The sequence below is a fragment of the Odocoileus virginianus genome, chromosome 6 (assembly GCF_023699985.2).
Source record: "Odocoileus virginianus isolate 20LAN1187 ecotype Illinois chromosome 6, Ovbor_1.2, whole genome shotgun sequence".
NCBI classification, from domain to species: Eukaryota; Metazoa; Chordata; class Mammalia; order Artiodactyla; family Cervidae; genus Odocoileus; species Odocoileus virginianus.
Window position 1 is genome coordinate 40678877 of NC_069679.1, and position 26867 is coordinate 40705743.

A 26867-nucleotide genomic window follows, 5' to 3' on the forward strand; every position below is an offset into this window, starting at 1 on the left:
CAAACAACAGGAAGGGAACACAGCCCCGCCCATCAACAGAAAATTGGATTAAAGATTTACTGAGCAGGGCCCCGCCCATCAGAACAAGACCCAGTTTCCCCCTCAATCAGTCTCTCCCATCAGGAGCCTTCCATAGGCTTCTTATCCTTCTCCATCAGAGGGCAGACAGAATGAAAACCACAATCACAGAAAACTAACCAATCTGATCATATGGACCACAGCCTTGTCTAACTCAATGAAACTATGAGCCATGCCATGTATGGCCACACAAAACGGACGGGTCATGGTGGAGAGGTCTGACAGAATGTGGTCCATGGAGAAGGGAATGGCAAACCACTTCAGTATTCTTGCTTTGAGAACCCCATGAACAGTATGAAAAGGCAAAAAGTTAGGACAGTGAAAGATGAACTCCCCAGGTCGGTAGGTGCCCATAATGCTACTGGAGATCAGTGGAGAAATAACTCCAGAAAGAATGAAGGGATGGAGTCAAAGCAAAAGCAACACCCAGTTGTGGACGGGTCTGGTGATAGAAGCAAGGTCCGATGCTGTAAAGAGCAATACTGCATAGGAACCTGTAATGTTAGGTCCATGAATCAAGGCAAATTGGAAGTGGTCAAACAGGATATGGCAAGAGTGGCCATTGACATTTTAGGAATCAGTGATCTAAAATGGACTGGAATGGGTGAATTTCACTCAGATGACCATTATATCCACTACTGTGGGCAAGAATCCCTTAGAAGAAATGGAGTAGTGATCATAGTCAACAAAACAGTCCAAAATGCAGTACTTGGATGCAGTCTTAAAAATGACAGAATGATCTCTGTTTGTTTCCAAGGCAAACCACCCATTATCACAGTAATCCAAGTCTATGCCCCAACCAGTAACACTGAAGAAGCTGAAGTTGAATGGTTCTATGAAGACCTACAAGACCTTCTAGAACTAACAGCCAAAAAAGATGTCTTCTTCATTATAGGGGACTGGAATGAAAAAGTAGGAAGTCAAGAAACACCTGGAGTAACAGGGAAATTTGGCCTTGGAGTACAGAATGAAGCAGGGCAAAGGCTAATAGAGTTTTGCCAAGAGATTGCACTGGTCAGAGCAAACACCCTCTTCCAACAACACAAGAGAAGACTCTATATATGGGCATCAACAGATGGCCAACACTGAAATCAGATTGATTATATCCTTTGCAGCCAAAGATGGAGAAGCTCTGTACAGTCAGCAAAATCAAGGCTGGGAGCTGCCTGTGGCTCAGATCATGAACCCCTTATTGCCAAATTCAGACGGAAATTGAAGAAAGCAGGGAAAACCACTAGACCATTCAGGTATGACCTATATCAAATCCCTTACCATTATACAGTAGAAGTGATAAATAGATTCAAGGTATTAGATCTGATAGAGTGCCTAAAGAACTATGGATGAAGGTTCACGACATTGCACAGGAGGTGGTGATCAAAACCATTCCCAAGAAAAAGAAATGCAAAAAGGCAAAATGGTTGTCTGAGGAGGCCTTACAAATAGCTGAGAAAAGAAGAGAAGCTGAAGGCAAAAGAGAATGGATATATCCATTTGAATGTAGAATTCCAAAGAATAGCAAGGAGAGCTAAGAAAACCTTCCTCAGTGATCAGTGCAAAGAAATAGAAGAAAACAATAGAATGGGAAAGACTAGAGATCTCTTCAAGAAAATTAGAGATCCCAAAGGAACATTTCATGCAAAGATGGGCTCAATAAAGGACAGAAATGGTATGGACCTAACAGAAGCAGAAGATACTAAGAAGAGGTGGCAAGACTACACGGAAGAACTATTTTACAAAAAAGATCTTCACAACCCAGATAACCACGATGGTGTAATCATTCACCTAGAGCCAGACATCCTGGAACTCGAAGTCAAGTGGGCCTTGGGAAGCATCACTATGAACAAAGCTAGTGGAGGTGATGAAATTCCAGCTGAGCTATTTCAAATCCTGAAAGATGATGCTGTGAAGAAAGTGCTTCACTCAATATGTCAGCAAATTTGGAAAACTCAGCAGTGGCCACAGGACTGGAAAAGGCCAGTTTTCATTCCAGTCCCAAAGAAAGGCAATGCCAAAGAATGCTCAAAACTACCGCACAATTGCATTCATGTCACACGCTAGCAAAGTAAGGCTCGAAATTCTCTAAGTCAGGCTTCAACAGTACATGAACCGTGAGCTTCCAGATGTTCAAGCTGGACTTAGAAAAGGCAGAGGAACCAGAGATCAAATTGCAACATCTGTGGGATCATCAAAAAAGCAAGAGAGTTCAAGAAAAACATCTACTTCTGCTTTATTGACTATGCCAAAGCCTTTGACTGTGTGGATCACAACGAACTGTGGACATTTCTTAAAGAGATGGTAATATCAGACCACCTTACCTGCCTCCTGAGAAATCTGTATGCAGGTCAAGAAGTAACAATTAGAATTGGACATAGAACAACAGACTGGTTCCAAATTGGGAAAGGAGTACATCAAGGCTGTATATTGTCACCCTGCTTATTTAACTTATATGCAGAGTACATCATGAGAAATGCTGGGCTGGAATGAAGCACAAGCTGGAATCAAGATTGCTGGGAGAAACATCAATAACTCAGATATGCAGATGACACCACCCTTATGGCAGACAGTGAAGAACTAAAGAGCCTCTTGATGAAAGTGAAAGAGGAGAGTGAAAAAGTTGGCTTAAAGCTCAACATTCAGAAAACAAAAATCATGGCATCCGGTCCCATCACTTCATGGCAAATAGATGGGAAAACAGTGGAAACAGTGGCTGACTTTATTTTTTTGGGCTCCAAAATCACTGCAGATAGTGACTGCAGCCATGAAATTAAAAGATGCTTACTCCTTGGAAACAAAGCTGTGACCAAACTAGACAGCATATTAAAAAGCAGAGACATTACTTTGTCAACAAAGGTCTGTCTAGTCAAAGCCATGGTTTTTCCAGTAGTCATGTATGTATGTGAGAGTTGAACTATAAAGAAAGCTGAGCACAGAGGAATTGATGCTTTTGAACTGTGGAGTTGCAGAAGACTCTTGAGAGTCCCTTGGACTGCAAGGAGATCCAACCAGTCAGTCCTAAAGGAAATCAGTCCTGAATACTCGTTGGAAGGACTGATGTTGAAGCTGAAACTCCAATACTTTGGCCACCTGATGTGAAGAGCTGACTCATTGGAAAAAACCCTGATGCTGTGAAAGATTGAAGGCAGGAGGAGAAGGTGATGACAGAGGATGAGATGGTTGGATGACATCACCGACTCAATGGACATAAGTTTGAGTAAGGTCTGGGAGTTGGTAATGGACAGGGAAGCCTGGCGTGTTGTAGTCCATGGGGTTGCAAAGAATAGGATACGACTGAGCAACTTAATTGAACTGGAATCTCATTAGAAATGCAAAGTCCTGGGCCCTACCCTTGGCCTACTGAACCAAGAATTCTGGAATGGAGCCCAGAAATCTCTGTTAACAAACCTTTCTGGCATTTCTGATGCTGGCTCATGTTTGAGAACCAATGTCAATATCACTGATCTAAGTGACTCAGCTCCTGTATCAGTATCCACACCCTGCCCAGCCACACCAAAGGCCAGAAGTGTCAATGAGGGGACCCCTTCTATTGCCCCTCAAGCAAGCTCCTTGGTAACCTCAGATTGTGTCTAGTGGCTTCGGTCCATAAAGTAGGGGCACTTCGTTACTAAGGTACTTTCTCCCTATTGTCACACTGGCATCTGGACTGAGGATAAGCAGGCCCCTCTTGTGTCTGTTCCAGAGCCTCAAATACATGAGAGTATCCATGGGGTTGAGGGTGGGGGGAATGGGGCTTATGCCACCAGGCAAAACAGCATGAAGTGGAATAAAAATGTCTCCAAGGGAAGAAACAAATGCAGCAACCTGAGTGGATTATAAAGCCATAGTCATCTTTCAAAGTAAATAGCAATCAGTCCCGAGGACCTAGGAGGCTTTCAAATAATGGTCAACATGTGTTGATATTGACAGTGACCCATAAATCTCAATTTCTTTGGGAGAAACTGTTGGGCGGCATTTTAACTCCAAGTCATTGAATGAAAAGGAGCAAGATTTACCTCTGCCGTGAATCTGAGTGGAGCATCCTTGGAAATACGACCCAACAGACACGGAGTTAAGCGCTAATTGATGGCCTCCAACATGCTTCATAACACTCCATTACCCAGATGGGGAGTGTGACAGCTGAAATGTGGACCAGCTGAGCCTGGGGTGAGCGGCCGTCTAAGAAGGACAAAGGGCCGTGGGGCTGCCGCTGCTGTCTGAGCCACCCGCAGAGTGACTTATCACTGCCACGCCTCCATCAGAGCTCACACTGCCCTCACCGGTGCGTTGGGGCACTTTGGACCCTGCAAAGCCCTTTCTCGATGGTTCTTTTACTTTGCTCCTCAGCAGTTTTCTCATTATGTGTGGCCAGTCCCAAGCCTGGCGTTTGTCCTCTGGGGGAGTCAAGAGGCCTTTTTTCAACTCTCCAGTTTCTTGTGACTGAGAGCAAGGCTAACTGGCTCCTACTCTCTGTTCTGCCATTTAAAGAAGGCATTTTGTTTTTTATTATTATTTAAAAATATTTTTTTACATTGGAGTATAGCCAGTTAACAATGTTGTAGTAGTTTCAGGTGCACAAGGAAGGAACTCAGCCATACATATATATGTTTCTATTCTCCCTCAAACTCCTCTCCCATCCAGCCTGCTGCATAACATTGAGCAGAGTTTCCTGGGCAGTACAGTAGGCCCTGGTTGGTTATCCATTTCAAATACAGCAGTGTGTACATGTCGATTTCAAACTCCCTAAATGTCTCCTCCCCTAATTCTTCCCCCTAAAGAAGGCATTGTAGTTACCATTTATTTCCTACTTGTTGGACACTCAGCTAAGTGGTTTTGCATATATTATTTCATTTGAGCCTTAATAATTGTGTGATGACTTTTGTAAGCCTCAGTTTCTTCATCTTTAAAATGGGGATGATTTTAAATGTGCACTTACCTCATAGGGCTGCTGGGGAATGAAGCCCTGGCAGGTGGGGAAGCTGCCCACTCAGGGCTGCCTGTCCCCACCCAGGCTGAGTTAGTTTCTACACATCCCTGGACCACACTGCTGTGTGGGGGGTGGTCATCTCATTGCCTTGGCATCCCCAGCCCTCAGCACAGCATCTGGCACAGTTGTGCTCATAAACACAGTGAAATTAGGAAGGAAAGCAGGAAGACTGCAGAGTGAGCCCCAGAAACTCCCAGTCCTGAGCTAAGAAGTTGGGGTTGGGGGGCCCCAAGTGGGGACATACCAAAGAGACGTTCACCCTGACTTGAGGGTGAAGGGAAGACCAGAAGACCTTTTGTCAGAGAGAAAAGAAATTAAAGAGCTTCCAATTTTGAGTCCAGGTGAGGGCAGTGATTTATCCAAAGTTCAGGCCATAATTCATGGCTGAAGTTTACTAGTGTAGGCTGCATTTGATCCACTGCATGAGGAAATATATTACCTGAAACAGACAGAGACCCAAGGCAAGGCACCCTCGAGGCACCCGGTGGGTCCTAACTCCCGTCTCTGGTGGTTACTTAGTGTCTCTTGCCTGCTGCCACCACACTTTCTTTCCCCAGGGGCTACCGAGGAATGCTTTAAGGGCACTCTCTGCCCTTCTATCTGAGCACTTAGTGAGAAGTGCATGAAGACCAGGTGTGAGAGAGGTGCATGGAAAACACAGGTCTCGGAGTCAGGGAGACCTCAGCTCAGATCTCACAGTATCCTTTCACTGGCTTGGATAAGACAGACTGAACGAACCCCAGTCTCTTCACAAGCAAAATGAGAACAACAATATACACTGTATAGATTAGAGGTTGTAAGAATTAAGGCCTAAACATAGTAATGAGGCAGATCCAGCTGGATTTGAGGCAAAGAACTGCCTCAGTTTGTCCACCTTTGTCTGTCTTTGCATTTCTTCCCATTTTCTGGTACAACCAGTGCTAGCACGTTGCCTTATATCTAGTTGTTGTTTAGTCGCTAAGTTGTGTCTGACTTTTTGTGATCCCATGGACTGTAGCCCACCAGACTCCTCTGTCCATGGGATTTTCCAGGCAAGAATACTGGAGTGGGTTGCCATTTCCTTCTCCAGGGGATCTTCCCAACCCAGGGATCGAATCCATGTCTCGAACTTGGCAGGCAGATTCTATACCTCTGAACCACCAGGGAAGCTCTTATATCTAGAAGTAGGTGCTAATTACTAGTTCATCAAGTAACAGAGGAGCTATTTTGTGTTCTTCAGAACTTTGCTTCTCAAAGTGTGTTTTGGGGACCAGCCACATTGGAACGACCCAAACACTTGTTAGAAACACAAGATCTTGGAGCCCATCCCAGATGTACTGAAACAGAGCATTCATTTTATCAGGCTCCTCAGGTGATTCATGTGCACATTAAACTTTGAGAAACTCTGTTTTAAAAAGTGCCATCTGAAGTTGCCTGCATGCAAAGTCGCTTCATTCGTGTCTTACTTTTTTCAACCCGATGCACTGTAGCTTGCCAGGCTCCTCTGTCCATGGGATTCTCGAGGCAAGAATACTGGCATGGGTTGTCATTTCCTCTTCCAGGTGGTCTTCCCAACCCAGGGCTCAAACCCATGTCTCTTACATATCCTGCATTGCAGGCAGGTTCTTTACCAGTAGTTCCACCTCGGAAGCCCCATCTGAGGCTGAGGGAAGCTTAAAACCCCTGTGAAGTTCGTGAGCATTGTAGGGAATTTATAGGCCAGACAACAACACACCCTTTTCCCACCCTGACTGGTCTGAAAGTGGGTTCCCTGAAAACCCAATGGACTTACATCACTTCTGTGAGATCCATTGTGGGGACAGAGTCAGCTTCTTTGTGCATGTGTGTTTTCCAGAGTAGACTGTGGTCTGGAGAGTATTTCCATACAGCAAATGGATAGCTGCATCGTAGTACAGCCTCTCCCCATGAGCCCCAAGTGACTTCAGAGTCCCCATGCTTTTAGAGGGAGAAGTAGAGCAAGGCCTGAACATCCTGCACCTCTGGGTGTTTTTTCCATTATCACCAGCAGGGATCTGGAATTTGCCAGATGAAATGACTTAAAACTCATTTACTTAAAAAAAAAAGTGTATGTTGGTTAGTTCTTTGTTGAAGAGGGATTTACTCAAAGGTCACTTGTCAAATGCCTATGCCATGCCAGCTTCTGTGAGTCCTGGGGATACAATGGTGACTACCTTGTCCCCACTTTTGAGGTGTTCCTAGTCCAGTAGGGAGAGAGAGATGCGGCAGGTAATGTAAGAACAAAAGAGGTTCACTGGAGGTCTGAGAGACTGGGCTCACATATATATGTGGGAAAGAAACAGAACAGAGACTTACAGATATTCATTTTCATATATATATACATATAGCGAGAGATAGAGACAGAAATCAAATGGTTCTGTGTCACACACACATATAAATGTGCATAGAGAGAGAATAAATATGCTAACGTGTTATTGAATCTATCTGGAGGACGTACAGTCATTCTTTGTGCTCTTCTTTCAATTTTTTTCTATACTGGGATACTTTGGTAATAAAAAGTGGGGGAAGCAATGGGCGTATTCAGTGAATCAGATGAGCATTGTAATGGAGGACGACTTAGTAAAGAGTATGTTCTTACAAATGTTGTTTTATGGCCAGCCATGCAGAGTTGCATTACATAGTTTCACATACATAAATGACCCATTTCATCCTCAGAACCCTGTTGGGTCTCTAATACCAACCCCACTCACTACTGAAAAGCCGAGGCCTAGAGACTATGGCGATTTGCTCGAGGCCACCTGCAGTAAGTGATGTAGCCAGGACGGAGATGAGGTTTTTAGATTCCAGATCCAGGTCTCTTTTACCCAGTCTCCCTCACAATCTGTGGTTCATTTCCCCGAAGAGAAGCCATGGTGGTTATCTTCCCAATCCTGCTGTGTCCTCTGGCTGGGGGTCATCCTCTCCTCCTTCGGAGTCTGTGGGGCCTGAAGGGAGAAAGCAGACACCTGGGAGAGGATGGCAGCCATCCCTGCCTGAGGCCAGGGTGAGTCTAGGCAGTGGCCTGACTGGGGCCAGCTCGCCTGTGTGGGGAAAATCGCCTCCCCAAGCCAGGGAGAGGCCGGGGGGCTCACAGCGGGCACCTCCCTTGAGGATGGTGCCGAGCCAGAGGGTGAGTTTTATCACTCACTCCCACCAGGAGCCAGATAAACGGCTCCTTCTTGGTCTCCAGCCAGTTATTGCTCCTGCTGCCAGAAACTCTTAATCATGCCATTGGAAAGGGGGGAGTCCCCTCCCCCCACAAGCTGCCAGATGGCTCTTGTGCACCTCAGCTAGCCATAGCTTTCTGCACCACCAGTAGCAAAAGCCCCCTGTTTGGGCCTGGTTTGGAGGGTATAGACTTACACTTACTTTCCAGTCTCAGGTGTATTTATAAGCTTATTTTTCTAACCCTGAAGTGCCACCACCCCCGGGGGATTGCTGAAGCTCAGACAGAACAATGATGGCCCCAGGGTTCCCCATGCCTCGCCCAGGGCCTAGGTCAGAGCAGGATGTTGTTCTAAGTGCTTGCTGGATGTACTAACCCTCTGTATGTCAGAATGGGGGTCGGAAGCTAGAATCTTCAAAGAAGTAATTAAGCTAAAATGAGGTCTTTAGAGAGGGCCCTACTCCAGTGTGACTCGTGTTCTTAAAAAGATTAGAACAAGACACGTGCTGAGGGAAGATCACGTGACAATAGACTGCCATCTGCAAGCCAAGCAGAGACGCCTCAGGAGAAACCAGCCCTGCTGATACTTTGACCTCTGACTTCTAACATCCAGGACTGCAAGATAATAAATTTCTGTTGTTTGAACCACCAGTCTGTGGTCTTGTGTTATGGCAGCCCCAGCAAAGGAACATACTGATGAATTTTGGATGTGGTCGAGTCCTAACACGAGATCCGCACAGAGCTCGTGTGTGGCTACATCTGTGAGTAGATACAGGCCCAGGCACCAAGGGTGGACTTCAGTGCTTGAATTGATATCTGGATGTCTCCAGGTGTGAGTGGACAGGTGAATCCGCACCCTCCCTTCTGGGTCTTCTCTCCACCTCTTCCTGCTTTTGAAACAGGAGGGAAGGAGGCAGGGTACAAACTTTAAAAGAATGATGCCCCAGGGCATGACATAAACTGCTTAGAACAAAATAGGTCCAAGATGGTGGACAAGTCAACTTTCACTAGAGTTTGAGTCTCAGTGTTTTCTTGGGCTCCAAAATCACTGTGGATGGTGAGGGCACCAGTGAAATTAAAAGATGCTTGCTCCTTGGAAGAAAAGCTATGACAAACCTAGACAGCATATGATAAAACAGAGACATCACTTTGCCAACAAAGGTCTGTATAGTCAAAGCTATGGTTTTCTCAGTAGTCTTGTACAGATGTGAGAGTTGAACCATAAAGAAGGCTGAGCACCAAAGAATTGATGCTTTTGAACTGTGGTGTTGGAGAAGACTCTTGAGAGTCCCTTGGACAGCAAGGAGATCCAACCTGTCAGTCCTAAAGGAAATCAACTCTGAATATTCATTGAAAGGACTGATGCTGAAGCTCCACTACTTTGGCCACTTGATATGAAGAGCCGACTCACTGGAAAAGATGCTGATGCTGGGAGATATTGAAGGCAGGAGGAGAAGGGTGACAGAAGATGAGATGGTTGGATCATATCACTGACTCAATGGACATGAGTTTGAGCAAACTCCAGGAGACAGTGAAGAACAGGGAAGCCTGGAGTGCTATAGTCCATGGGGTGGCAAAGTGTCAGACACGACTTAGCAAGTGAACGACAAAAATGTGATCATTGAAACACATCAGCAAGCTAAGTGGCACACTTATCATTGCCATGACAGTTCTGAGGTCAATCATCAAAGGTCAAAAAGTGGGTGGTGGCCCAGTTCCTCGAATCCTTGCCCCTTCCCTGAAATATTAATAGTTGGAATACTCCTACTCATTAGCCTATGAAACTCAGCCCATAAAAACTAAACACACCCTATTCCAAGGCTGCTCTCATTTTCTGAGACAGTCAAAACTCTGTGGAGTGTGTTTCTCTTTAAATAAATCAACTTCTTATCTATCACTTTGTCTCTCACTGAATTCTTTCTGTGATGAGACATCAAGAACCTGAGTTTCATTAATTCCTGAGACCAGGTGTGAGACTGAGTTCAAGTCAAAATGTGACTTACATGGTTTCACTTTGACATCACTTATTCTGATCATAAATCTGAGACAGGAGCCCCTCTATGTGGCTGAAGGAGGTGGCCAGGCCACGACAACCACACACCAAGAGGATGTAGTCATGGAACAGTGGCAAAACCTCACAGAAGGAGACTTCTCGGGTGCTGTTTTGGTGATGTCACCAAGCTCTCTGTGGAGGGTCCCTCTCAGCTTGTGAAAATAACTCTGTTCCTCGAGCATTCTTGGGTGAAGAAAAAAAATATTTTAACCTTTTCACAGCATCCCTGGTTTCCTTAAATTGGCCCAGAATTTTCAGGTTTGAAGTCATGAGGCCTCTTCTTTTTTTTTTTTTTTGTCTGCCTGGATTTGTCCTTACACCTTGTTTCTGAGCTTGACATTGGGGAACCAGTGGCTGTGATGGAAGCTGAGACACAAGGGGACCAGGACTTTGTCCAGGGGTGGGTTTTCTCCTGGGCCATTGAGAGGTAGACATCACTCACAATGGGTAAGATAAGTGCAAACTTCTAGTTAGAAGGGGTCAGGCCCAGAGAAGCTCAGAGTATGTCTGAGGCTCCCCTGACATTGAGTAACATTCAAAGCGGGAAACCTCTGAAAGCAAATGTACCCATGTGGGCTCTGAAGGGAGCCAGCATCACCAGAAATAAGCACCAGTGAGAATCCTAGGGATCCTGGAGCTGTGCTTGCTTCTTCATTCCTCTGAACCATAGTTTCCCCTGTAAAGTAGTGACAGTGATATTTATCTCCAGGAAGGTTGCATGGATAAAGGAAAACAAATAGACAAAGTATTTGGCACATTTAAAAGTTCTCAAAAATTAGTAGTTACTCTTATTTCATATAGGCTTTACCTGGTGGCTCAGAGATAAAGAATCTGCCTGCAGTGTAGGAGACCAGGGTTTGATCCCTGGGTTGGGAAGATCCCCTGGAGAAGGGAATGGCAACCCAGTCCAGTATTTTTGCCTGGAGAATCCCATGGACAGAGGATCCTGGAAGGTTATGGTCCATAGGGTTGCAGAGAGCCAGACATGACTGAGCAACTAAACACATTATTTCATAGACCTTGTTTCTACTCAAAACAATGTAAGCATCAAATGTATATTTTTCATTGTTATTACTCAAACCAAAAATGAATGCGTGTCTGGACCAGTATAAAACAGCCTTGGGAAAGGAAAGGTCTAATGGTTATTTACTGCTTGGCTTGCTCTTATAGAACTGCACCTTTGTCCCCCTGGTGTTTGGGAATCTTTGAATGGCTCAAGGCAACTGGGTTGCACTAGGGTTAAGGCAGGGTCAATGTTTCATGTTTAAAGTGGATAGAACTTCATGTTTATATTTCTCTCTGCCGTTAATGGTTAAATAGCTGACAGCTGATGAGGTAGGTGTTGAAGGTCTCAGGGCACCACGATGCCTCTTGATGAGCCCTGGTGACACTCAGGCTGTCAGTGCTGAAAGGGCCAATATTGGTGAGAGACTGTAGGCTCAGGAGGTGAAGGCAGCCACCCAAGGCTGTTTGGCTAGGGTGGAGGTATCAAGAGATGTCAATGACATTACCTGGGTTACTGGGTAAGTGAGAAAATGAAAACAAACAAAACAGCAACAAAAATGAACCTTGCTGGCAGCCAGACCACGATGTTCCCAACTGAACATAGACAGTGCCCACAACACAGAAGCAACATGCTACAAAAACCTCCGCATCTATGTTTACAACAGGACAGAAAGGAGGCCACTCTGACTCCAAAAACGTGACCAGACATTGCCTGCTTCCAGCTAACAAGGAGGGACTGCTGCTCCTGTAGCAATGCCAGTTTTAGCCTCGCCTGCTGGAATGTTATTACTTAAATTAAGCACTAATGATTTCACAACAATTAATTAGATGAAGATACTGGATAGCTGAATGATACCCTCCCATTTTGACAGAATCCCATTGAGAATGGCTACTACTGTCAGCGTTGGTGGCACAGTGGTGAGCACAGCTGCCTTCTAGAATTCCCCAGCTTCTCCAACCTTTCTGTAGTCTCACCCAGCACAAGCCCAGATTTTCTAAGAAGCCCCTCTCAACTCCTCGTGTAGGGATGCTCTCGAGTTTCTCTGGAGTGCATCTTCCCTAGCTGCAGTAAGCCAAATAATCCTAACTTTCATCTGATTCCAAGTGTGTTCCCTGTAGGCTTTGGCTGGTGAATCTTTACATCTGTAAAATGGGCATAATGATACCTGCCCAGGATATTGTGTGAATCAAGTGATATCATGCAGGTAGGAACAAGATTTTTTCTTAAATCAGTATTTTTTTATTTATTTGGCTGCACTGGGTCTTAGTTATGGCTTGTGGGGTCTAGTTTGCTGATCAGGGATTGAACCTGGGTCTCCTGAGTTGGGAGTGTGGAGTCTTAGCCATTGGATCACAAGGGAAGTCCCAGGAGTGAGCTTTTAACGTTGAAATTGCTCTAGGTCTATAAACTAGTGTGATGTGGAATTTGCAGATGGTTCTCTTTTGAGACTCAGAAGGAGGTATTATACTTCTTAAATTGTAGGTTCCTATTCAAGGTTCTATTATGTGTACCTGCCTCAGTTTCACTGGTGTAAATCTCTCCTACAATTAGTGTTTAGGAACAGCAATTAACATGTAAACTTCAAACAGACTTGCCCATGGGTAAGTCTGAGTGTTGGTCGGCCTCAGTCAGGTGAGGTTGCGGAGCCTGTAACTTCTGAGCCCCACCCCTGTCTTTTCCTGCTGATAACATGGCTTTCCATCAGGGAGTGGCTAGAATTTCAGCCAGGCTGTGAGACATCCACCCAGCAGGAAAGGAAGCCATGACCGAGTCCCTCCCCTTTCCAAATCCCAGCTTCAGTGGCAGCCCCACTGCCTCCAGAGTGAGGGCCAAACTCATTAGCGTGGCCTCAGAGGCCCTCACCTCTGACCACTTCTTTTGTGCCCTACCCTGAGCTATGGCAACTGTCTGTGTGCAGGTACTCAATTTATATTTAAGAATGTGTGTATGCTCAGTCACTTTAGTCACTCCAGTCGTGTTGGACTCCTTATGACCCTATAGAATGTAGCCTGCAGGCTCCTCTGTCCATGGGGTTCTCCAGGCAAGAACACTGGAGTGGGTTGCCATGCCCTCCTCCAGGGGATCTTCCCGACCCAAGGATTGACGCTGCATCTCCTGCCATTACAGGCAGATTCTTTACCTCTGAGCTACCAGGGAAGCCCAGCAAACATCTCAGAGATTCCCAATTTCACTGCATGTTTTCAAGTCTCCAAGACTAGCTCATGCTTTTCCTTCTGCTTGCTACATCCTTCTACTTCTTCTCCTTCAAGGCTCAACTCAAATATCACTTCCTCTATAAAGCCTTCTCTGCTAACCTTTCCTGCCTTGTGATGTTTCGTATCTAATTGTGCACTCATCACACCATGTTGAAATTATACCTCTTCCAGTCTCTAACACACACAGACACAGACACACACACACATGATTGTAGGGGACTTCAGATTTCATCAACTGGGAAGCTCCTTTTTCATTGTTGTATCCTCAGGAACACCTTTTTGTACAAACCATGGGGCCTGGTACACAGTAGGGGGTTAATAAAGGCTGTAATTTGTTGTTGTTGATCTCGTTATATTTCAGAAGAAATACGTTGTTTTCACTCTTTTGGTTTCTCTTGGGACAAGGAGGCTGGAACATTTGTCACTGGAAAGTTTTTCGCAGTCACGGAAAGGCCAGTCCTAGTCAACTAGGATTATCACAGACTCTGCCCAGCTCATGGTAATGCCCAGCTCATAGGAAAAGAATTTGCTTGATCCTATTTTCAGGCCTGCCAAGGCATGCTTTACTGTGTATGGTTAATTCATTATTGCAACTAGTATTTTTCTACCAATTACAACTAAATCTCAACTTGGGAATTTCTTTTTTCAATTAAAGAACCACTGTCTTTTTAGCATGATGATACTTTATTCTGGAGGACTAACTTGTCATGAATATTTAGTGGTTTTATATTATCCGGAATATGGCTACTCTTGGGCTTCCCTGGTGGCTCAGATGGTAAAGAATCTGCCTACAAAGTGGGAGACCCGGGTTCAATCCCTGGATTGGGAAGATTCCCTGGAGAAGGGAATGGGTACCCACTCCAGTATTCTTGCCGGGAGAATTCCATGGAGAGAGGAGCCTGGCAGGCCACAGTCCATGAGTTCACAAAGAGTCAGACACAACTGAGCAGCTAACACTCCTATGCTCCCTTGAGGGAGGTCAATATTCAGGATCATGAACACTGGTATCCCTCCATTTACCTGCTGCAGGATACCGGTTTTGCCCCAGGTTTGCATTGTTTCTGAGGGAAGAACTTTAAGCCAGGAAGTCAGGAGACCTGGGTTCAAGTCAAATTAATGTTTTGCCATTAACTGTCTATTTTTGTTTTTCAGTGGTTCTCAATGTGTAGTCCCCAGACCTGAAGCAACACCTGGGTCCTTTAGAAATGCAAATTCCTGGATCCACCCCAGGCTAGCTGAGTCAGGAACTTGCTAACAAATTTAATAGAATTTGTTTATTTTATAAATAAATGAGATTTAATAAAATCATATTTTAATAGACTTCTAGTGCAAACTAAAGTTTGAGTCTGACTAGTCAAATCCCTTTGCTTTATCATTTTGATATAAATTTTTAAATTATTCAAATCATTCAAGCAAAATAGTATATACAAACTACAACATCACATAAAATTTGGAAGACAGAAATTTAGGTGTAAACTCAACTGAAGTATGAACATGTTTATTCCTTTTCTTCCAGTAATTTTTTTTTCCTCAAATGCACATGTTTTCATGGAATTGTAATCAGAAGACACACACAATTAGGTATGCTACTTTTGTCCCACTTAGCCTTGGAATGAAAATATTATTCAGTGCTGCCACTTTTATATCATCATAAGCAGAGGTCCTCAACCTCTGGGCCACATAATGGTACCTCCTGTCTGATCAGCGGCAACATTAGATTAGATTAGTGCACAATAAATGTAATATGCTTGAATCATCCTGAAGCCGTCTCCTCCCACCCCAGTCTGTGTGAAAAGCTATCTTCCACGAAACTGGTCCCTCGTGACATAAAAGGTTGGGGACCGCTGGTCATAAGAACTATTTTTAGTGGTTCCACAATACGTTATCTAAAAGCTGTGCCAAAGCGTACCTCGCCAGGACCCTGAAAGTGAGCTTGCACATATGGAGGAGAAAGTGCTGGGACAGACAAGGAGGCCTCCCCCTCTCTGTACGTCTTCCTGCCCCTCCCCCCAGATCCCACACAAACGTCGAAACTATGAGTGTTTCTGGAAATAGTCATAAGCCGAGAGGAAAGTGATGTCAGTCAGTAACCCTAAGTTTTCCAGAGATATCCAGAAACACAGGTTTTCCCTTACCTAAATCCTTTCCTGAAACCCTGAAGCTGCCAAGACGTCGCCACGCTACCTTTTGGCGACATCCAAGAATGACACCTTTTCTTGAGAAGTACGGCTGCCCCCTGACCTGAATCCAGGTTGTCTCCTGGCCGTGAGCCGGGTGCCTGAGTGTCAGCAGCTGGGTGCACCTGCTGTCTGCCTTAACAGAGACACCCCACTCTCGGCAGGACTATCATTCTAGTTTTAACCCTGGGGTTAGAGTCTGGCCAGGATCCTCAGCATGTTTGGCAGGGGTTCAGATGTTTTACCTGCTCCTGGCCAGCCCCCTGCCCCAGTGGGCTGGACCGCAGTCTCTGGCTGATAGGGCCCCACTCTAAAACGAACACTCTTCTAAGAACCAGCACACAGCTATGAGAGATGCTGTGCCTCATGTCCTCCGCGGACCTCAGGGATGTCAGAGACACCCCAGGCTGAGGTCAAGGTGGTCACGTGCCCTTGGAGAATGTAACTGGAACTGCTCAGCCGTGTCTTGTGCACCAGGCCTAAAATCGGGCAAGCCTCTGGCCCAGCCCTGCCTCTCCTTCCCCTCCCGCTGCTGACTCACCTGCAGGGACACAGCATGCCTCATAGCAGTGTGGCAGCTGGTATGGAAAACAGGGCAGTGGGAAGGTGGTGGTGGGATTTAATTCATTAAATATGGCTTCAAGTCCTGAGCCCCTTGTGAAAGATGAGCAGGGTGGGGAAGGCCTGCGGTCCTCTCACCCCAGACTTCTCCTCTCTGGGTACCATGCCCTCAGGAGGGCTCCAGCCTGGCTCAGCCACTGGGCAGGAAGTCTGGTGGTGTGGTGGGAGGGGCTCTAGCAGAGGGCAGGCAGGATTTCACGAGTTCTATGGACTGACTTCCTGCTGATTCTACTTTTCATACACTCGCCTGGGTGAGTTCCATCTCTGGATCCCACCTCGGATGTTACTCATGAATGACCTTTCCTGCAGTTGTGGAGGCCTGTTAGGAATTTGCCGGCCACACTGGGGATGTAATTCCGGGCCTCCCAAGCCTGTGGGGATGGGTGGAGGTGGTCTCTCTAGGGACAGCAAATCCAGGACAGATCTAATTGCCGCTAATCAGGTTGTTTTTTTTTTTTTCTGTTACATGTAAATACTTAAAACACACACACTCACATACAGATTCCATGCCCTTAAAGCTCTTTATTGATCTTTACATATACTTTCAATCCCTAGTGATATACAAGTATAAAAAATTTTTATCATAGTTGTGATTCAATATATAATTTATTTAGTCCTGTTTTCTCCCCCACTTTATTGCATATAAAATTTCCTCATACTTGTTTTTAAAAGCTACAAGACCAGTTGTTATGTAACCTTTTGGAGGTCACAGATCTCTTTGATAATTTGCCACTATAAGTGCTTAAGTGTTAGCAGTAAGGCTTTTATTTCAGATTCCCATCATTATTGCTCCACAAATTGCCTGGCACTTCTAGTAGTAGGTATTCAATACAATGCTTGTTTAAAGGAGGACTTAGTAATAGCTGGCTGCTTCCTCCTTGATGGTTTATTGTTGGGCATTCAAACTGTTTCTAGTTTTTGACAGTTGTGATGCAGTGCTGCTGTCAACTCCTTCCTATAGTTTTTTTCTCCTTCCCAGAAGGCCTGTTTTTGGCTTGGTTTGAGCTTGGAAAACATTTGTACTTTATTGTCTCTGTGCCTTTGCTTATGCACAAGGAAAGCCTCCTTGTTTGTCCAGATTCTGTCCTGCAAGACTCTGCTCAAATGCTGATTCCTCCCAGGAGCCTTTCCTCTACCTGTACTTGGAAGTGAACACTTCTTCATCTCTACCTGTGACTTTTTTAAATTAATTCAGGCTGTTGTAACAAATTACCACAGAGTGGGTGGCTTGTAGACAATAGAAAATTATTTCTCACAATTCTGGAGGCTGGAAGTCTGAGATCAAGGTTCCAGCATGTTGGGGTTCTGGTAAAAACCCTTTTCCAGTTTTCCTCATATGGTAGCCAGAGAGCCAGTGGGTTCTCTGAGGTCTCTTTTAGAAGGAGCCCATTTACAAGGACTCCACTCTCACGACTGAATCACCTCCCAAAGTCCCTACCTCTTCAGATGCCATCCTGTTGGGGGTTAGGATCTCAACATACGAATTTTGTGGGGGACACAAAGACTCACCCCTTTGTATTCCTCTGCAGTAGTACTCATCACATTTTATGATCCAGTTGAAAAAAACTTATATATACACCTTATCTCCTTTATTAGACTGTGTTATACCTTATATATTTGAAACCCAGAATGGATCATTTTAATACCATTTGTTCTATAAGAGCTATTTTCAGTTATATGCATGCAAAAATCAGTAATAATTACTATTTTCTTGATTTGTTATTTAGTTTTAAAAGAACAATTTAAAAAAGAATACATTTCCACTTTAAAGATACACAAATGCATTAAAGATATTTCCTGGAAGAACCCAAATTTTTACTTACCAAACAAAATATTACACCTCACAGTTCACTGTAAAACCTGTTTTACTGCTTTACGTTTTAAACCCAAAAGTCTAAGTGGTCACAGGATAACAGAATTGAAGTCAGATTCTATTTCTTTGTTTTTTTAATCAGTATGATATCATTTTTAATTTTAAATTTACTTTCTATTTAAAGGCAAAAGCAAGCAATAAATACTATGGAATTTGGGACATGAGATGACAAAGTAAGTTGGGAGGATACTGAACAATTAGACAGTTGCAATGAGCATACCTCATGGTCAGTGAACATCAGGGACCAACTATGTAACTGGGAGGTCTCTAAATTGACACTAACAGAGAATATATATTCAAGGAGAAGTAATATAAAACTGTGATCATTTGAAGTTTTTGTATACATTAATAAAACCCAATTAGTAACCATAGCAGTTGTTTACAACTCTGACCAAAAGAACTATTTTGGAGGGGGTGTTAATTTTTATCACTGGCATTATTTAGAATTGTGATGATGAGAAGAAGTTTTATTACTGTCACATTCTCTATGGATGATGGCCCCCTTATCGCCCTCTGGCAGTGCAGGCAGCTCCTGTCTTCCTGCCCCCGGTCCGCCTGATTGGTCAGTAAGCTTGTGGGGAGCAGGGGCGGCCGTGCAGTCCGCGTTGTACAGTGTCTGCTGCACAAAGAAAGCAGTTCTGAGTGAGGGCCTTGGCGGGACCGCTAAGGTTGAACTCCCTTTCTCTAAACCTGAGGCCGGTTTTCTTTATGTAGTCCAGACAAGTAACATTTCACAACAGATTCAATACAGAAACGGATGAAAACAAGCCCAGCCCTTTCTATTAAGCCAAACGTGAAAAAAATAGCAAAATTCCTTTGTGACCCAGTGTCACTTTTCTGACTCATTTTTCATTGTTCTTTGGCAAATACCAGTTATTCCTCACAATATCGTTTCATATGTAACATGTGATGAGTTTGTTGTTATTATTCAAAACATTACAAAGTGTTCTCCATTTTAGTCTCTAATACAGTAAATACTGATAGCTGTGTTCCACATAAAAGAGATCTCTTTGGAATTGTGACTAATTTTTGAGAGTGTAATGGGGCCTTTTGGGAAGTTGAGAATTGCTGCACTTAAAGCACTGCCTTCAATATGACAGATGCCTATGTACACTTGTTAAATGAGTGAGCGACTGATGGATGGGCTTCAATTGCTTCTGGGATGTGGAGGCTGCTGCGGGAATTGCAGGGAGGGGCCAGGCTCCTGAGGCAGTGCTGGTGGATATCACTGGGCAGTGGGGGCTGCCAGGGTCTAGGAGAACTGGCTACCATTTAAGCAGTGTTGGCCTCAGGAGTGGGGTCTGGGGATGAGCCTAATGGAGGCTCTGTGTCCTAGGGTCTTTGGGATGCTCACCATATCTTCTTTCCCTTGGTGTTGGTGGACAGGAATTACCCAATATTCCTTTCCCGTGAGAGGAACCGAGCAGAATGGATTTCTAGGGATCTATGGCGGTTCAACCATGAGGTGAGAGCACAATGGCCAGAAGCCTATAGCGTTGAGCAGACAGATCCAGTCTAGGGACCTCTTGCTCCTTTTGTGGAATCTCCAGCAAGTCATTTTTCTGCTGTCTGACTCTACCACAAGGTGAGGGTGGGGTAAAATGTTTGTGCAATGTCTGGCATATCCTGGGTACACAATACATTAGTGGGTCCATTAGCAATGTCATCAATAACAATAAAAAGAAGTAAGCTGGGAGGTCTCAGGTTAAGGAGGAAGGATCCCATGGGAGTTCTTCCTGGTATATCGACACTTGGTCCTGAATAATTCATTGCCACGGGGGCTCTCCTGTCCACTGTAGCATGTTTAGCAACATCCCTGGCTTCTAAGCTCTACTTGACAATAGCACTGTCTCCCTGGTTCTGACAGCCAAAAACATCCCCTGGGGGCCAGTTTGGGAAACTATCCTACAAGGCATAGATACTCAACCTTCTCGGGCTCCGTTGTGGGATGCCTGCTTGCTTGCAGTGCCCCAGGAAAAGGAAGACGTCACACCAGCCTAGCGCACACAGATCTGACTCACTCCCTGCAGAAAAAATTCTGCCAAGATGTTCTGCTCTCAAGGAAACAAAAGGCTTCTTGTCTCTGATCCTTTTCTCTGAAGAACCTTCCTGCTAATGGAAACTTCCCTCAGCGTTTGGACAAGCCGGGACCCTGGGGAAGCAGTAGCTGACCAGCACAGGCTTTGCTGAGGGAAATGTGGCTAATACCAAGCAACCCCGGGGGAGGCTGTCCTGCCTTTCATCCTTCACCTTAACTCCAATGGCATGCAACCCCCAAGTCTCTACTGAAACATCTGGTCCAATCAGAAGCAGAACAAATAAACCAAAGGTGGTATATTCATACAGCAGGATGCTACAGTGACCTGAGTGAATGTGTCATACTACATGCAACTGCATGGATGACTTACCAACATAAAGTTGAGTGAAAGAAGCCCGGAACAAAAAGAGCACATATTATATACGACCATTACTGAAAAGCTCCAAAAAATCAAAATAATCTATGTTAAGGCTCCAGGGATGTGTGTGCAAGGGAGGCTCCTGGGATGCTGGCTTAGGTTGTGAAAATTCATTGAGCACTTTATGATATAGGCATTTTTTGAGATATATGTTATACTTCAGTAAGAAATTAAAAACATTCTGGGCCAAAGGGTAGGAAAAGCCCTTCACCAATATCCTTGTGAACACAGGGAAGAAAAATTATGAACAATTCTGCCTGCATGGCTCTAAGTTATTATTAATATTTTTGGACTCAGTTTTGTAAGTGAGATGATGTATGCAAAATATAACTAACCTGGTAGTTGACATACAAAATGCTCAATGAATGGTAATAATTAATACTGCTAATAAGTTATTAACTGACCTAATATACAAAATAATAATTAAATACAAAGAATAGCCTTTTTTTCCTAAAGGAGAAAAAAAATGTTCTGGGGTTTTCAGGTATGTCTTTGGGTAGTAAGCTTCTAATTCTTTTTGGAGCTCCCTCCAAGCATAGTCTTAGAGGAAAGAAAAACCAGTAACCAACACAATAACAAAGTCTCAAAGCTTGGTCTCATTTGGCCAAAGTGTTCAGTTCACTTCAGATCCATCATTTACTGATCCAATGCACTCTTTAGCCAGGAACCTGTGATCCACCTGCCTAATCAAGCATTTGGATCACTTTGACCATCAACCTATGAATTTCCAGAACAAACAGGTGTGACTGCTTAGTCTCAGAGTAAAACTTTGACAGAAAAAGTGAGGTTTAGAAAATGTGCAATGATAGCTTCGTGTTCAACCTGATTGGAAAGAAGATTCTACAAATTCCTCTCTTCTGAGAGAGCCAGCAATTAGACAACCTCAGCAAGATGGAGGGCTTCATTACAAGCTGTTCTCTTCAACTGCAAATTAGACGCCAGATTAACTCTCAGGAAGATCTGAGACTCTTTCAGATTATTTGCCACCAAAGAAGTCTTAGCCTGACTATTTCTGAATCAGATATGAGAGAGACTTCATTGCTTTGAGAAGACTTCTACTCCTAGAGCAATTCCCTAAAATTTCAGAATTTAGGAAATGCCTACAAACAGCTACATGTCCCTATGACCTGTGATGCCGATCATAGAATCACCTAATACGCTGTGAAGCAAACTCTGTCTGACATAGTCAAAACGCTTGGATTCACTGCTTTGTACTTTGAAAGAAGAAAGTCCATGCCCATCTCCGGAGAAAGGGCAGGCTCTTACCTGTTCCCAGGCTTTGTCCATGGGCACTTGATTGGATCAAGATGCACAAAAACAAGAAGATAGAGACACACAAGGGATTTTCCATTTCTCCTGTTTCACCTGGGGTCCGAGGTCCTCTTGCTAATTTCTGAAGCTAAAGAGACCAGATTGCCTATTGATACTTTGTTAGGGAAGACTGTCCATTAATAATTAACCTTTTAAACATGTTTTCTAGTGTTCAGACTCTTTCCTTCCTACACCCAACCCCCAAATCTAAATCTACCTCATATAAAAAAAGAGAAAAAGTTTGATTTACAGAAGTATTTTTTATCCTGATACATTTTGAAAATAAAATATCTTGTCATGTATTCTTGCCTTCCAGGGCCAAGGTCACAGTTCTAAATGCATCAGTTTGAAGTTAATATGTTTGGAAATTCTGTCAAAGGTCAGGGGTAGGTGGCTTCCACAGAATTGCCAAAGTCTCTCTCTGTCAGCACTGCAAAGGGGATACAGGCAGTGGTATTTCAAATGCAGACTAAACTCAAAGAGAAAGGAAAGGGCTCTGCTATAAGGAGAGCCCCCATGGGGTCTGTTTTCTGTTGAGTTTAGCAAAACTACTGGTTCTGTGATCAAAGAGTGATGGGCAAAATTTCTATAACTGAAAGGGGCAGAAAACCTCTAATGTCAGTGTAAAAAGGAGTTGGTAAAGGAGCCAAGATGACGAACTGGATGTTTTGCTGGGGGCCCCTTTGAAAAATGAGTAAGCACACTCTTTCCTCCTTTGTATTAATGGATGCTCTAACTGTGTAGAGGACTGAGAAGTAAGGCCACTTGGTGAGACCAGACAGGGGAAATGCTACCATGCATTTCTCGTGTTAATATTCCTTGGTAAACTTTATTCATTTTTTTCAACTTTAAAAAAAATACCTATTACATACCAGGCACTATTCTAGTACTTGGGATAAACAAGTGAACAAAACAGACCAAGATTCCAGTCCTTGTGGTATTTATGTGCCATTGGAGATGGGAAGAATAAGATAAGAGACAATAGGTATAATACATAAGAGATTTATGTAGATTGGTAGAATGCGATCTAAGTGACAGGAAAAGGAAAAGTATGGCTGAGTTAAGGGGTTTGGGGAAGGTAGTGATTTTAAATAGAATGGTTAGGATGAGCCTTTTTGGGAAGTTGAATTCTGAGCAAGAGTTTGAGGGAGTTGCCCCTGTGGACATGTTGAGGAGGAGAGCATCAGGTAGTTAGAATAACCAGCGCAGCCAGTGCAAAGGCCCTGAAGTAGGAGCATGCCTGGAATGTTCCAGGATCAGCATGGAGGCCGGTGACTAGGGAAACATCATTAAAAGGACTTTGGCTTTTATACTGTGAGACGTGGGGACCTACTCTGAGCAGAAGAGTGATATAATTTGTATAGTATTTATAAAAGATCATTCTAGTTTACGAGAATAGGAACAGATTACTAGCAAACCAGGATGCAAGTGGTGAGATCTGCCAGGAGACTATTACAGTGATCCAGCGAGAGGTGATGGTGCCTTAGTTCAGCATGGTCATAGTGGAACTGGGGAGTGATGGATGGGTGGTAGATGTATTTTGAAGGTAAATGCAAGAGGATTTCCTAACTACTGGGGTGAAGAGAAAGAAGAGTTGAAGATGACTTCAAGGATTTTGGTTTGAGCAAGTGGGACAGTGGTGTTGATATTAGCTGAGACAGGAAAGGTTGTGAGTGGAGCAGAGTTGGTGGTAGAAGATCAAAAATTCAGTTTTGGCTAGGTGGAGTCCAAGATGATTTAGACATCCAAGTTAAAATATTAGGCAGGCATTTAGCTAACTTGATGATCACTGCCTGGATGAAACAAACTGGGCAGGACCTTCATTTGGTCCTATTAGTTCGGACAGACTGACTCCAGGGCAAAGCTTAAGACTGTGCTGTCTGGTGGCTGAACTTCCTTCTGGAGGTCTATGGCATGGAGACCGTCTAGTTGGATGCATGATTCCTAGCAGAGCCTTCTGTGCTGGCTTCTTGGCTGGCTTCATCCTTCCTGCACTGTTAAGCAAGATCTGAAGGTTCCACTTTACTGATATCCCAGAAAGCTGGAACCTAAAACAGCTGACTATCTACTTGGCTCCTCTCCCCAGGGCCTACTTTATCTCTTGTCTTCTGGGTACTGCCAGGAACCAACTCCCCTCCTGACCTCACTCTGCAGATTAACTTACCAAGACACTGGTGAATCCATCTGCCTCTAAGATCCTGGGTCTTCTACCAACTAGCTGTGCACAATGTTACTTAACTTTCATGAGTTCCATCTCTTCATCTGTAAAATAAGAGAACATGAGCCTGAGATAATACTTTGAGATATCAATAATGTATTTCTCCCAAACTCTCCCTCATGCCCTCCCTCTCATCTAAGAAGAGTAAAGTAGACAGAAGTCTATAAATCTTTTGTCTTCCTAAAGCTTCAGTTCAGTTCAGTTGCTCAGTCGTGTCCAACTCTTGGCGACCCCATAAACCTCAGCACACCAGGCCTCCCTGTCCATCACCAATTCCTGGAGTTTACCCAAACTCATCTCCATTGAGTCGGTAATGCCATCCAACCATCTCATCCTGTGTCGTCCCCTTCTCCTCCCACCCTCAATGTTTCCCAGCATCAGGGTCTTTTCCAATGAGTCAGCTCTTCTCATCAGGTGGCCAAAGTACTGGAGTTTCAGCTTCAACATCAGTCCTTCCAATGAACACCCAGGACTGATCTCCTTTAGGATGGACTAGCTGAATCTCCTTGCAGTCCAAGGGACTCTCAAGAGTCTTCTCCAACACCACAGTTCAAAAGCATCAATTCTTTGGTGCTCAGCTTTCTTTATAGTCCAACTCTCACATACATACATGACTACTAGAAAAACCATAGTTTAGACTAGACAGACCTTTGTTGACTAAGTAATGTCTCAGCTTTTTAATAGGCTGTCTAGATTGTTCATAACTTTTCTTCCAAAGAGTAAGTGTCTTTTAATTTCATGGCTGCAGTCACCATCTGCAGTGATTTTGGAGCCCCAAAAAATAAAGTCAGCCACTGTTTCCCCATCTATTTGCCATGAAGTGATGGGACCGGATGCCATGATCTTAGTTTTCCGAATGTTGAGCTTTAAGTCAACTTTTTCATTCTCCTCTTTTACTTTCATCAGGAGGCTGTTTAGTTCTTCTTCACTTTCTGCCATAAGGGTGGTGTGATCTGCATATCTGAGGTTATTGATATTTCTCCCAGCAATCTGGATTCCAGCTTGTGCTTCCTCCAGCCCAGCATTTCTCATGATGTACTCTGCATATAAATTAAATAAGCAGGATGACAATATACAACCTTGACATATTCCTTTTCCTATTTGGAACCAGTGTGTTGTTCCATGTCCAGTCCTAAAACTTAGGACCTAGCATAAGTGAATTCTAAGCAACAAAGGCAAGCAAAAGGCTAAGAATGTTTTAAAGGGATGTGAAGGGAGAAAGAATATTCCTACCTTCCTATCACTAGAGAGTGTCTTGGACTTTGTAAGTAGATTGGGAAAAGGGAGATTTGTCTAGAGGGCAGAGGGGACAGTACGTTGCTTCCAGAAGGTGGTAAGAACTCAAAGAGGAAATGGCTGTGAGTTTGTCAGTGGCGGGGCAAAATACACCCCTGTTCTTGGTATAGGTTGGGAGTAGCAGTGAGCTACCAGTAACAATAGGTCATGAAGATGGGGAGGACAGGGGGGTCATCTATGTGGACTGATGGGATAGGGCCAGGTGCTCACCCCAATTCCAGGCCTTGGTATTGTGTCTGATCTAGAACTGGTGGTAGGTGGGACTGGGGCGAGAAAGAATCCAGGAGAGCCTGAAAAATAGAAGTTTGAAATTATAATTCGGGTGGGTTACAGAAAGCAAAGCTATTTCTTCTACATCAGAATCTGTGGACTGAGATTCATACCTCTGCAAGCACAGGTATGTCATGAGTATTAGAGATTTATATGTGAAGTGCCCAGCCAAGTGTCGAGTTTATAGTAGTGTATATGTGTTCAGTCACTCAGCTGTGTCTGACTATTGTGTCCCCGGGGACTGTAACCTGCTAGGCTCCTCTCTCCATGGGATTTCCCAGGCAAGATACTGGAGTGGGTTGCCATTTCCTTTTCCAGGGAAACTTCTTGATCCAGGGATTGAGCCTCCGTCTCCTGCATTGGTGGGCAGAGTTTTACTACTGAGCCACCTGGCAAGCCTCAGTTCATAGTAGAGGTTCAATAAATTACAGTGGCTTGGTTTGGAAGCAATCAAGGCATTGGAATCAGCCAGATCTAGGTTAAGGTCCCTGGCCTATTGCTTACTAACTGGGTGACCTAGGGCAAGACATTAGCATTCTGAGATTTTGATTTTTCCTTCTGTGTAGTGGGACTAAGCATATTTACTTGATCAGATTAAAGGAGAGGTAAACCCTAGGCAGTCTTGCCAAGCAGGAAATAATACATAGCAGCTATTGTTATTTTTATTGTTTTAATTTATGTAGGGAGTCATGAAGGTGTCCTGTAAGATCACAGGATTAAAATTTTAGCAGAAAATTAAAAGGGGAGGAAAACAGAAAGGTCTGGATCAGTGGTTCCAAACTATGATTGAGGGTTAGAATCAGAGTCAGCCTGAGAGCTCAGGAAAAGGAAAAACTTCAGGCCCCTCCCATGAAAAAGTAAACAAGAACTTCCAGGACTGGGGCCTGGACCATCTTAAACAAGTTCTTCAGATTGTTCTTGCTCACCCAAAGTTTGAGAACCATTGCCTCAGAGTGTGCTTGAGAGATCTGTTGGGGAGGACGAAGAAAATACTAGATCTTCCTAATTTTTCTCATATCACTTGCTATAGGCTGAATGCTTGTGTCCCCTACAAATTAGTACATGAAACCTAGCCCCAGCGTGATGGTACATGTATAGGGCCTTTGGTAGGTGACTAGGTCTTGATGGCAGAGCCCTCATGAATGGAA

General features: G+C 44.2%; 1 protein-coding gene across 2 annotated transcripts in view; it reads right to left on the reverse strand.

The window, feature by feature from the left end:
• The window catches only part of LIPC (lipase C, hepatic type), a 180273-nt gene extending 158250 nt beyond the window's left edge, over window positions 1–22023 (reverse strand). For both annotated transcript variants that reach the window (XM_070469226.1, XM_020882516.2), the window contains exon 1: window positions 21891–22023. In XM_070469226.1, coding sequence (XP_070325327.1) covers window positions 21891–21975 — 85 coding nt within the window. In that variant the 5' untranslated portion in view covers window positions 21976–22023. The remainder of the gene's footprint in view (window positions 1–21890) is intronic.
• Window positions 22024–26867: the final 4844 nt, after the last annotated feature.